This window comes from Myodes glareolus, chromosome 1 (genome assembly GCF_982192425.1).
Source record: "Myodes glareolus chromosome 1, mMyoGla1.1, whole genome shotgun sequence".
In the NCBI taxonomy this organism is placed as follows: domain Eukaryota; kingdom Metazoa; phylum Chordata; class Mammalia; order Rodentia; family Cricetidae; genus Myodes; species Myodes glareolus.
The window spans coordinates 106,725,507-106,738,780 of NC_142026.1; the positions used below are offsets into that span (position 1 = coordinate 106,725,507).

Here is a 13,274-nt window from a genome sequence, read left to right on the forward strand (position 1 = left end):
ACATATGCACAGAAATAACCAAACCAATATATTTCCTGAAAAAAATTCCACAGATTTCAAATCATTCTAGAAAACTCTCTATAGAAAGACCGCGGCTCACAGATGAGTGTTGCTTCTGCACTTGAACAGCTACTGTTGCTTAGTTAAAATATGACAAGACAGAAATCGAAGCAGATGTGCAGACATAATGAGATTCCATTTAAACTGAAGTCTAAGATATGCACGAATATTATGACATGGTTGAATTCATTCCTCTTTTTTCTCCACTGCAATGAGTGATAGAATTGGTTATGAGTTTATCCCCTGTTCCTAGTTATATTCACATAGGCTAATTAACAAGACACACATATAGTCATTTTGATATAAGAAATATGACAGCCCTGATCACGCACTTAAAATCATTGTCTTAAGCAGACCTGATGACTTTGAAACAGGACAGTCTCTTCTCCTTAACGTACTATGTCATGGAGGTTACTATTTTCAAATTCGGCTTACTATCTTGTTGAAAGCTAAATGGTTTTACTAGTGTATTGTTGGTTGGTTTTTAGGAAAAGGCCTTCAGAGTTGCTATTGTATAAACCATGTCAGGGAAAGAAAAAACCCCTCTGGGACACAACTGCCAATCAGCTGCTGGCAAAAGGCACAGCAGAGGCAACCCTGATTCCTCCTTTGGAGCTGGGCAGAATCAGATGCTGCAATGTTCAGAGCATCAGACGTCAAAACAAGTAGGCGGGCGAAGATTTAGCAATAGATGTGGCTGACTTCTCCCTCAGGGTCGGGTTTCCCATTACACACTGGTCCTGAAATAGTAACACGCAAGTCTCCTGTGATGTCTGCCCTGTTTCATGCTGCCCCTCTCTGTGGTTACCATGATTATCCTTCCTTTTCACCGGTATGCTCCTTTTTTTCTAGGCTGAAGGTCAATATTAATAATTAGGAAATATATCATCCTCTACCTAAGTCCACAGGTGCTCTGGGGCCAGGCCCAGACTGTAAAAGCTGATTGAGAGACTGCATCTGACTCTGTTACTGTACTCACTGACTGGAGAACCTAAGCTTTCAGCATTATAGATTTCCTGCATCTCGAATACCTTTTGTCCTGGAACTAAGACATAAGGCGATCAGTGACTCTGGCCTGGACCATGTGGGTGCTTATTAATTCTTCTCTCCCTATTGTCTGGATAGAATTAGGTCCCATCAGGATCACAACCTCCTTGGTCTGAAGCAGGTCAGTTAGAATGACCCGAGAAAGACTTACCCTGGTTAGGTTGCATATCCTAAAAATCCGATTGATCACATCACAGTCCATTGAACAAGACATACACTCCACTTGGATGGGGCCATATCGCAGCATCCCTTCTTCTGGCCAGTACTGAGGGCAGCCCTACATGATTAACATTTGGAAAAGAAAGAGAAGAGGTCTGGTTTTGTTTTAAAGTTCTACAAACTAGAAAATGGAATTTGTTACTATTCCGTTAGGATGCATCCAGAACCACAAAATTAACCCACGGCCACCAACCTGGGACAAGTCCACTTCATTTAGCATCACGATGGAGGTACAGCCATAATCGTACACTAGTCTCCAGAAATCCTTGACAGTGTTCGGCAGTGGGTACTGTGTGACAATGAAAGCCGCTGGCTGCCTGTAGCTCTGTGGAGAGGCAGGAGAGTTGAGAAATGTAAGAGCTTACAATGTAAAGGGGGCTGGACATGATCATATTTTCATTGTACATATTTATGAAATTCTTTATGAAGAAATAAAAATAAATAAATGCACAATGAGTTATGCAAACATATTCAATGTACTCCATCGCAGGATCAGGTAGGTGGCAGTTGCTTTCAAGAGAGAGGAAGCCACAGTGCCTCCTAAGCCATGGTACCACTGGGTTGTAATGGAACCAGGAATGAGTAAATGACATAGACTTTGATGTCGCTACTGTATTTGAGTCCCAGCTTTATTTCACTGAGGAATATTAATACAGGACAAACACACAGGAGGACAGAAACCCCAAGCAGGCCCTCAAGTTACAAATGGCTGCTCAGCATGTGGACAACTGCATCCACATAAAGCCTGAAAGAGCTTGGGAAGTAATTCTAGATAGAAAAGAATAGAATAAAGCATGGCTTCTTGGTAGCAGCAATTTCTCAGGTCTGCTCTGTTTGCTAGAGGCAAGCAAGTGCTCTCATTTAAGAGAGGTTTCCTGACTCAGCTTTAGCTGTAAAACCTTGCAGCTCTTTAAGAGGTCCTGCCACGAAACACTTAAATGGTATTGTTAAAAAGCTAACCACATGCCTTTTGGTTTTCAGCCATAGCAGGAAAAAAAGCTGTGCTGTTTTAAAATGCTGACTTTCTGGACCATCCTGCCAGAGCAAACTCTGACTCTTTCAGGCAGGCGGTCCGACTGCAGAGCATTTGAATGTTGTTTGTGGACACACTGTTGCAGCTTGCTTGCCGGCAAGACCTTGAAATGCCATAGAGTTGTGGCAATAAACATGGCTCCAGCTGGTACCTCTGCCAGGAGGCTGGAATCTCAGAAAGCTAAGAAATGGGCTGGATCTAGCTGTCAAAGCCATGGCTTTAATTCTCTCCATATTATTTAGCAAATTAAAGACTCATGTGGTCAGAAAAAGAGAGAAAGACACAGTAAAGAGAGATTCAAAGACAAAGAAAACCTCTAAATGGTTTACAATCTGTTAAAAAATATATGCGGGCTTGGGAGAGAAAAGAAAAAGGTTAAAGCCCTTAAAATTAAAAAAGAAAGAAAGAGAGTAGTTGGGTGTGGTACCACACACCTTTAATCCCAAAGCTTGGGAGGGGGAAGTGGTGTGGGACAATTGTCTAAATTCAGGGAGGGGAAAGACTCCTATAGTTTCCTTGCTATTGTTTCATCAGCAAAATGAAAAAGAAATAAAAGTGATAAATTGTCTTAAGGATGCTGAATCTTGTCTGCTTTCTTGCTTCTTCCCAAGATAACAAAGTAAGATCACTAGTGACACAATTTCAAATCCCCTTTCCTGTTGTTCTGTTTCTGGGCAAGTGGCCCACAGAGGATGTGTGAGAGCAGCGGCAGGGGGTCAAAATAAGTGTTCTCCTGATGATGATTTATTTTCTTAACATGATATTGCTGATGTCTTCCTTAGTCATTTCTAAATAGTTTACTAAATAAAATTAGTTACCTTTAAATGATTAAAACACTGAGCATCATAGATAAATATTTCCAAATGAAAACCCCACACTTTGGTAAGATATGGCATTCTGTGATTTTAAAATGTATTCCCACTACTCAAAAAGGTATGGTATGAGTCTTGCTTCTCAAAATAATTAAGGTAAAAAATATAACTCATATTTTTCTATAGGATAATACAACTATCAAACTTCAAATCGACACTACACCTATAAAAATTAGATTTGCTAAGAATCTCTGGAGGTGCAACCTCAAATCCTTTTCTAAACAATTTGTATTTCACTGACAGTTTCTAATTTTCCATTCTAGTCTATCTTATAATTCCAAGAAATGAAAAGTAGCCAGTGTTCAGTTGCATTACAGAGATTCTCGGGGCATTTTTTTACTAACAAAGAGTCAGTCTCTTACATCCATAAGAGCAGCATTGATGTAGTTACTGCTCTCCCCATCAATTGTAATTAAAAAAGGCAGACATCTGTCAGGTGGGAGCATGTCCATGAAACGGTTCTTGTCATGGTTCCTTGGCAGGCAGGCGATGCTGCAGTCTTCAGCTTGGAGTCGAGGGGTAACAGAATTCAGAGTCTGAGAAAAGAGAACCCAGGTTAAAAGACAGGGACCCACTGAATAGCATAGCGCAGACCCACCAAGTATTTGGGAAGCCAGGTGGAAGGTGAAGGGTTTGTGGAAGGCAATGGCAGTTGTGCCTCTGTGACCGCGGCTAATGGACTTTTTAGTTAAGTGAATGGAGCCTGTGAAGGGAGGCAGTCACGGGACACATTTTATTCACATGCCTCTTCTCAAAAGGAAAGAACAGCTAAACTACACATCTCTCCATGAAACGCACTCCCCAGACAAAGAAAATACAAGGGCCATCCACGGAGGTAATGATGGGCTTCAAATGGAAAGCGGCCATTTGCAATCACATTTTGTCATGCTAGAACACTACACCGAGAATCTAGGGAGCAGTTTCTCAGGCCACGTGTGAACTCATTTTCTTCCACATTGAAGGTTGTATAAAAGCAGTGAACACACTGGAGCTAAGACAATGTTTAGTGCAAATCTCAGCTATTATTATTAATATGCTGATCTCACATTGAGCATGCCATTAAAGGCCAAAATAGTAAGGCTGTATGGAGGAAAGGAAAAACTTATAAATACAAAAATCATAACCAGATTTGACTGTTATAATATCTTTTTCTCATACCCTTTTCAGAATATGAATTCATCTGCCCTTCAGGACATAGCAGATATCAGTGCAAATGAATTCATAATGTACATAATGAAAGACAAAAATCTCATATTATAGTTGCAGAAGGGTCAAAGGTTATATATTTGACCTGAAAGACCTTTTCTAAAAGAGTTATTAGTGCCCAGGACAAACTGGAAAAGTTTTAATAGAAACCTTAGAAACAGTCAATACCTGAAATTCATCTTTGAGATGGGAGGAGTTAGTTTGAGAGTCTATTCTAATCATATCAAAATATGCAGCTTTAAATTCACAGACAGGGATGGCAGTCTCTCCACATAAGCAAGCTTCTAAAATGGCATCATGAATAAAAATGTACTGCTCCTATCAAAAGAAAAAAAGAGACAATTTCATACTAGTTTAGCAATGTTTAGTTTAGAGGAGATAGAGAATATACCAAAAAGGCACTATTATTGAAGATAACGGTTCCTCTATGATTTAATGAGTCAATATTGATTATATACTAAGAAATAAGTAAATTTCATTTGGTAAAAAGGAAAATAAAGACAGATTAAGGGCGAGACGATCTACCTCTGTCTGAACCATATTGATGCGGCGCGATCTTAAGGCTTTGACACAGTTGTAGATGTCAACCACACCCTCTCTTTCAGCCATGTCCAGCATGATGTCAATCACAATGTAGCATCCTGTGCGCCCAGCACCAGCGCTGAGAAAACGAGAGAAGTATGAGAAGCATGTTTCTCTGCGTAAGCTTCAGTCTCTAGTCTACCTTGAGCTACATGAAGTCGAACTGACTTATCAGAATGCAAACACATAACTTTATATGTCACACAAAAACATACTAATGCATAGACAACTATGTGGAGTGTCTGATTTGGCATGGTGTACTTAGGTCAGAACGAGAGTTGCAAATTATTTCCACACTGAACAGAAAGACTACGTATTGTTCAAGCTGCACACCTCTATCACACGACCTTCACTTCATGCGAATTTAAATGTGACAATTTTATATTATTTTTATAATTTCACACTCGTGGGACTGAAACAGTATTGGCATCAAGCTACGAAATTTAGCTCCACATTGAGTTTCCTTCATGCTCCTGTCGTCAGTCATCCAGCAGTTGCGGGATCTAGTTATCCTAGCTGGACTCATGTAAACAAACACCAAGGCCACTGATCCTAGAACCTTCCGATGGGAAAGGAAATGAGAGGAGCCACAGTTCACAGGAAATGCCAAGGGAGATGGTTGGAGGAGAGAGGGATACAACCAGAGAGGAGAAAGTCCCCAAAGAGAAAGAATATTTAATACTATCTGAAGGGAAGCTGAAATTGTTCTGTGAATTAGAGTGTGATCTCTCTCTGGTCAGGGTGCTAGCCAGCATTTAAAAATGTATTCTCCATACTTACTTCAGTATTTTCACTGTATAAATGTCTTGCTTGTATGTATGTTTACCATGTGCATGCCTGGTGCCTCTGGACACGAGAAGAGGGCATGGGACTTCCAGGACTGGAGTTACAGTTAGTTGTGAGCGGCCACATGGGCTCTGAGAATTGAAACCGAGGCCTCTGCAAGAGCAGCCAGTGCTCCTAACTACTGGGCCAACACCAACCTGATAGCCACTCTGCTGTTTCATTTCTAAAGCAGAATCACATGCTTTCAAAAAGAAGCATAATATGAAGATTTCCCTCTTTGGAACAATTACAGGCAATAAAATAGAGAACACAACCGAGGGGTGGGGAGGGGTAGGGGAGGGGGTGAAGGATTCTCTATCCAGCCAGTCTTCATTTCTCTACATACAAAGATGACATCATGAAATGGAAAATGTCATCTCTGGTTCTGGGACCCGGAAAATCCAGAGCCCTTTCGAAGCAAGCAATTCATGAAAACACAAACCCTCCTGATGAATCAAGAAGTCACTGAATTCCAAACCTATTTATTTCACTTTCTAAACGCTCATCTGTGCTCCTGGCATGATTTCTTTGTTAGCCAAGTGTGGTCATCTCGCTTACACTTGCTATTCTTTTATGTTTAACCAAAGACAGTCGGGTATCACGATTTCTCCCAATCCTGCTTCTCAATCACTGTTCCCAGTGTCTGTGACGGGGAAATAATTGAAGAGTCCATCAGATTTCTGGAAGATTGAAGGGATGGATTTCCCCCTTTAGATATGTCCCGAGTCTGATCCTGATGGGATGCAGCATCCCTTACCTTTGTTTATTTTCTTTCTTTCTTTTTTAAAAGGTCATTGCAATTCTGAATTGTTTGGATTTTACAAAAGGAAAAACAAAGACGCTGAAGTTCAATGTGGGAAGTAGCTGGGAAGGAAGGAGAACGATCTGAGAACGGTGTGCGGCCTTCAGAGCTGCTTTTTAGGATCTGTCCTTGTTCTTCTGGCCCTGTTTCAAAATGAGCCATGCAGTTTGCTTTCGTGCCTTAAATTGCTTCTTTTTTCTTGTCCCTCAAAGAAGTTTTTAATCAGAAGGAATCTGGATTCAATATTCATGTTCTTGGCATCTATTTGCTGAATCGCAGCAATGTGCTTTTTTAGGTCCTCTGATGGATAGTGATTTGTTTGTTTGTTTTTAAAGTTACACACCTGTTTCATAGCCCCAACTCTTGCAAGTTAGGCCATTTAGTAATCTCAAATTCAGCTTTAAAAGCTGTGATTCTACTGGGAATTAAGTGGACTGGAAAAAAAGATCTCTATTCTAATATCGTTCTTTACAGTACGGGATTTTCCAAAGTGATAAAACTGGCCAACACAGGGGTTCCCACTAAGAGACCCTTTCCACACTTGGACCTGAGAGCAACACCGTACCAGGATGATTGTGTGGCTCTGGAAGTTCCTAGCTTATGTCCTACACAAGGTCAGTTTTTAGTTCTGCTTCCCGTTGTCTGTAGGATAGGCAAACGCGAGCCTGGAAAGCGACATCTAGCTGTCAGGCTGAGCAGCCCTGTCTGGACAGTCATTTGAAGCTGGGGGTATCACTCACCTGCAGTGTACGACAATGGGCCCAGCACTAGGCGGGTTGGACAGCTTGACTCTCCTGATAAAGGAGAGAAGCCCCGTGGCGTGGTATGGAACCCCATGGTCAGGCCAGCCAGTGAAGTGGAACTGTTTGACTTCTCGGATTTCGTTATAGCCTCTCTGTGCAAAGATAGAAAACAGAGCCTTAGAAAGGATCCAGAGAAAGTCATCAAATTCACTCAATTTGAGGGACCATGAAAACAACATTTATTTTACTTATTTTTTTTAAAGGGTACTGGTCTAACATGGCTTGGGGACTTAACCTTTATCACCACAGAACTGCCAGGAAAGGAACTTAGTTTTGTTCGCTTCCCGGGGTAAATTTTTATTTGCCTTGACAGCTTGCTTCTTACTGGGAATGATACCACATGAAATTATTGGGGGGACAAGGAAGAAATGGAAAAGTCCCCCTGATCTGGGACACTGAGTTTTCAAGTGGAGATTTCAATACCTTGCTTATCCATGTTGAAAATGGTTTTGAAGCATGGTATGTAGGATTTTCCAGGACAGTGCCACACTAGATTGGTTTGTGAAAATACACACGCAGCTAAACTGTTCTCTGGGTAAATGATCGTTTCTCAGCTCTGTGAAATAATTTGGCCCACCAAGCATTATCTCTAGTAACAACACAATAAAAGAAGTGAAGCGTCCGCTGCTCTTTCTCTCCCCTTCCAGGTTAATCGAAGGAAACCTCATAAAGGTTTCTACAAAACCCTCTCCCGTTTCATAAGAGAAACCGGAGGTTTGAGGAAGCATCGGCACTGTAAATAAAATACTGAAAAATTCATTTTTAGGATCTGTCTTCCTACAAAAGAAAAAAATCTATATCAATCTAACTTTAGTGTGCGCTACCAGTGAAGATATTAATCTTACTTGTTCAATCAGGAAAAGCAAAAACATATGAACTAAATAAATCAATTTGAGAATGGCAGTTTATCTTCATAGCCTGTCTTACAGAAATCAGAGTTATCAAAACCTCAGGAGCTAGGAATCATGCCTTATAATTCTTTCCAATATTAATTCCTAGCACACTACGCTACACAAAGAAGGGATCCACAAATAACCTCAACAGTCCCATGACAAAAGTCATCCTGAAATCACAAATATGGGAAAATCACCTTCTTTTTTTGCTACTTTTCACATCCTCTATATTAAACTACTTCGCCAGACTGGTTCCATGGGCTGCACTCTCTTTCTTCTCCCTCCGGTGACATGCCAAAGTCTGAATTCTAAAAAATAATTTTTTCCTATCTGGTAGTGAACATCTCACCAGGAACCTTTCATTTAGAAATCTCTGTGTAGCTGGGGATGTAGCTCAGTGGAAGAGCATTTGCTTGATGTGCACAAGGCATGGGTTTAATCCCTAGTACTGCCAAATACATAATACATACAAACATACATACATACATACATACATACATACTACATACATGAAATTTCTGACTAATGACCAAACTGTGTTCTACTTCCAAAACCACTGCTTTATATTATCCATAACAGAAAGAAAAAAGTTCAGACTCTAGTGGCATTCTGTTTAGAATGTAGATAAACCTGTGTGGTGACTAAGATCTCACACATCCCACAGTCTGGGGCACTTGTTGCCTCTCATTTTATGACATCTGATATTAACCAAATATATTTTGTTAATTTTAATTAGCTTCTCTGGCTAAAAGAACGGACAAGCACATTCTTTCAAAGGATAAAGGACAAAAATCTCAATTGCAAAACCACAGCTCCATTTCAATGGTAAATTTAACAATTCTTTTTCCCTTTCCCCTCCCATCTGTTCACCCTTATTTTTGAGCCAGTTTTTGAGAAATAAAATTTGCTGGACAATCGGTGTGTCTGGACCAAAATGCATGTCTGTATGTCAAAGTTTATGCATGACTTTAAGAGTAACTTTTCTGACGGTAAATGTGATTCTAGTTTACCTATTCTTCTTGCTTTCCGGTAAGGTGCACTTTACACAATGTTTGAAATTTTTCATTGCGCTTCATTTAGAATTAGTGATTTAGGTATTTTATTGATCATTTTAAGCAAGGGCTTTAAATGTATTTTTCCTAGTTGGCATTCCTCTTTAATATATAACTTGTCTTTATGCTATTATTATTTTTCTGAGTTTCTAATTTTGTAATATTTTGTGTGTATGATGATTTGACTTTTTTTTACTATTCCATGTTTTCAGCTATCTAGAATTTTCCAAAAATACAAATGAGGATGACGTCCCCTCTCCTAGCAAAGTTTGCCCTCAGGCTTAGGGACATCATTTAGGGGTTGATTATAATTGGTATACAGTTGAGGGATGGGGAGGAATTTTATAGGCTCAGGGATCTTTCTTGGAAAAAATAAAGAGGGATAATTGAATGATGGGATAATAGATTGGTACTTGTGAGTTATTGTTTTTAGACAATTATATTGGTATCGATTCTTATATATTGATACAAAGTTAAATTATATTGAATATTGTATGCATGTACGCTTCTACCTCTGTTTAAAGCATTATTTATGTATTGATATATATTTACCACATTGCAGTGTACATTGCTACCTCTGGTCAAGATACTTACACATTTGAAGGTCTTTGTCCTCATTTATTGCACAGTTGTTTATTGTCTTTGTCTTTAAGTTAGATAGGTATTGAGAAGTATATAGATCAATAGTCATCTGTGTTTGTCATATTTATAATTAGACTAATCAGGTTCTTTAGATACATAGAGATTATATTCAGTATAGATAGATAATCTTCAACCTCTTCAAAGAGCTGTAAAAAAATGGCTTTTAATCTAACTCAGAGTTCCGTGGTAGGGAGACACAATCGCTCCTGGCAACACCGATCTATTCCCGAGACAATGTTGAGCACCAAAGACACTCCACCTGGAGCCTTTCTTCTTGGCAGAACTGGCCTTTGGGTAAAGAAATGCACATACCTCAATCACTGACAGAGATACAGAGTATCTGTAAGTGGATAAAACAGGACTGTCATATCCTGCCAAGACAGGATAAGATAGTTTTAAAAGTTTCTTGCCTTTAAAAATGGTATGTCAGTTACGTTAGGCCTTAGCCAAAGTTGGTTGCTTCAACACTGCAAGTGAGACTTTGGGTGATTGCCCAGGTAGCCAGTTGTCTCTGTCATTTGTTGCACATTTTGGAAGTTTCTCGATTGTACTTCCTGTTCACTCAAGTAATATTGTTTCCCTTCTCAGATATTTGATGGAGTTGAAGAGTAGGTAATTGTAGCTACCTTCCTCATGATTTAGCCAAGCTTAATTTCAATGCAATATTTAGACTCCTTGAAATAGAATGCTTAGTAAAACTTTTGTTATGCGTTTCTTGCTTAATATTGTTTATTGCTTGTAATTTTATATTTGGTATCTATTCCTTCTGTATATAGTTGTATTGGGTTTGGCTCAATCTTGTTTAGACAAAAGGGGGAGATGAAGGGGAAACTATCAACCAATCACATTTAATTAGGGTGTGGCAACCTGAGACCCAAGTAGAAATACTGGGAGATCCAGGTGCGCCACTCTCTCTGCGCGGTGCTCGCTGGACTGATAGGATTTCGGACCTCCCACTCTTGTAGCATGAGTTTCCCCTGTTCAACTATCAAAATACAACTGTTGTTCTTGAGCTTGTCTGGTTATTTATCATGCCGACCTAATTCACCAGCAAAGCATTACATATAAATACATTCCTAAGTATAGACTTAAGATAGGTAAATGATTTAAAAACCTAGATGTTTAAGAAATTCTACAGACAAACTGTTATACTGATTTGTAGAGACCCAAAGTATTTGAACTCTGATCACTAATGAATGCAGTATCTAAGTGATCACACACAATCAATGAGGATTATTATTCTTTGTAAAATTTCTTGCTCATTTGAAAGTACAAAACAGTATATCCATATTCATTGAGCATTCTCCATAGGCAGTTTTGTAGCTGCCTGTCTTCGGAGATTCCAGTGTCTCATTTGCATTAACACTACAAATTGATCTTACTGATATCCGTAGACTTGCATGCCCCTTTGTTTACATGTTTGTGTGTTCTACTATCTGTTAAGCACTTCTGCAGTGTCCATGGCTCTCGGCCTATGCCTGGCTTTTCAAAGCGCTCTCCGTCTCTCACTTCTTTAGTACGTCACTTTAAATGCAGCCGGTCACAACACGAGTAAAATTTATGAGTAAAGGAAAAGGAGAGAGAACTGACAGGGGTAGGAGGTAGGAATAATTAGAATGCATTTTAGACTGTGACAATATCAAGGAAAACTTCAATTAATGAAAATAAAACTAAACATTGATGAGGTATTCTCACCTTCAAAGCCCTCCAATGGCCACCTAACTCACACGCTAAAATCACATGGGTGCCGACTAGACCTGGACATCTGGCTGCGTGATTCTTGTCTTGAATACTTCCTTTACCATTAATTACCTATCTCTGACATCTTCTGCATGAGTCACTTCCCAGAACAGGAAAAAACTAAGGCTTAGGGCTAAGGCGTGACTCAGTTCTTGCAGGAATACCTTCCCCTGACATAATCTCGGACCCTCCGTTCCATCAGGCCCCATGCCATTTTAAATGTTTTCTTCCCCATAACCCCTTTATATTTGTCAAGTGTTTTCTCTTCTACCTCAGTAATATTTCTTATTTCAATTCCCAAAGGCTACTTTATCACAGAGCTCTGCAGCTATATAACATAATCTCTTGTTTACAGTTTTTGTCTGTCCCCCTTCAGGTGAGGACTCACGAGTTGGGATTTTAATATATGTCCCAAGGCTCAGCTCTCAAAATAGAATTTGTAGCTTGCTGAGTTTAGTGGCATATGCCTTTAATCTTAGCACTTGAAAGGCAGAGGCAGGCAAATCTCTGTGAGTTTGAGGCCAGCCTGGTCTACGTAGTGAGTTCCAGGATATGCAGAGCTATGTAACGAGACACTGCCACGAGGAAAGCTAAAACATCAGCAGCAACAACGATAAAACCCCAAACAACAACACCCCCTCCAAACAAAACAAAGCAAAATGAATTTGTAAACTAATGGATGGATGGGTGGATGGACTTCTTAGTAATTAAAACAAAAACTTGGTAGTGTTTTTTTTTTAAAAAAACTGCAGTAGTCACATTTTCAATATAAGCTTTTTAACGCTTACCCTCTCCAAGGTGAATGTCCTAACGACGTATTCAGCAAGGGGTTCCATTTCTACACAGGTCACTTTGAAGTCACCATAAACCTCGGTATCATCAGGCCAATATTTATAGCATTTCACCTAACGATAAGAAGAATGCATAGGTATAGATTTATCTGAACACATACCCAGTAGCCAAGATGACTTCATTCCACTGATGCATTTAGGTCACAATTCGAACACAGCTGAGAACACGTCACACAATAAACAGACTGTGCGCTTTCAAAGACTTTTAAGTCTAATAGCTAAGCTATATTTCAGTACAAAATTCAAGCTTGCATTACTTCCTCCAGGCATTCCTTCATAAGTGGTCTAGTCCCAAGTAACCAGCCCTACTCATAGGCATATATGAGCAATGCTGTATGGACAAAGTAGGCTGTATAAACATGTAAAGAAGAGACTGTGAATTTGGGAGCAGGATGTAAGGAAGGAGTTGGAGAAGGCTGGGGAGTGGTCATAAATAAAGTTTCCAAAAATTATCTTTAAAATTTTAAATGTTATTTTATTACCCAGTGAGACACCAAATATTTTTCATTCATTGAAAATTCACTTAGGAGCATTCAATTGAAATGTTCTGAGTATGAAATATTCTTTTTCATTACTTAAATTTATTCATTTACTTTTACATCCAAACCTGTTTCCTCTCTCTTCTTCCCTCTCATTCCTTTATCCCC

At 39.5% G+C, this 13,274-nt stretch overlaps 1 protein-coding gene across 13 annotated transcripts in view; it reads right to left on the reverse strand.

Annotated features, from left to right (window-relative positions):
• Ptprk (protein tyrosine phosphatase receptor type K) overlaps positions 1–13,274 on the reverse strand; it is a 534,789-nt gene that overhangs the window by 6,378 nt on the left and 515,137 nt on the right. For all 13 annotated transcript variants that reach the window (XM_087911293.1, XM_087911268.1, XM_087911261.1 and 10 more), the window contains 7 exons: positions 12,565–12,681; positions 7,387–7,541; positions 4,963–5,098; positions 4,606–4,755; positions 3,594–3,767; positions 1,520–1,651; positions 1,259–1,384 (listed from right to left, as the gene is read on the reverse strand). In XM_087911293.1, coding sequence (XP_087767419.1) covers positions 1,259–1,384; positions 1,520–1,651; positions 3,594–3,767; positions 4,606–4,755; positions 4,963–5,098; positions 7,387–7,541; positions 12,565–12,681 — 990 coding nt within the window. The remainder of the gene's footprint in view (positions 1–1,258; positions 1,385–1,519; positions 1,652–3,593; positions 3,768–4,605; positions 4,756–4,962; positions 5,099–7,386; positions 7,542–12,564; positions 12,682–13,274) is intronic.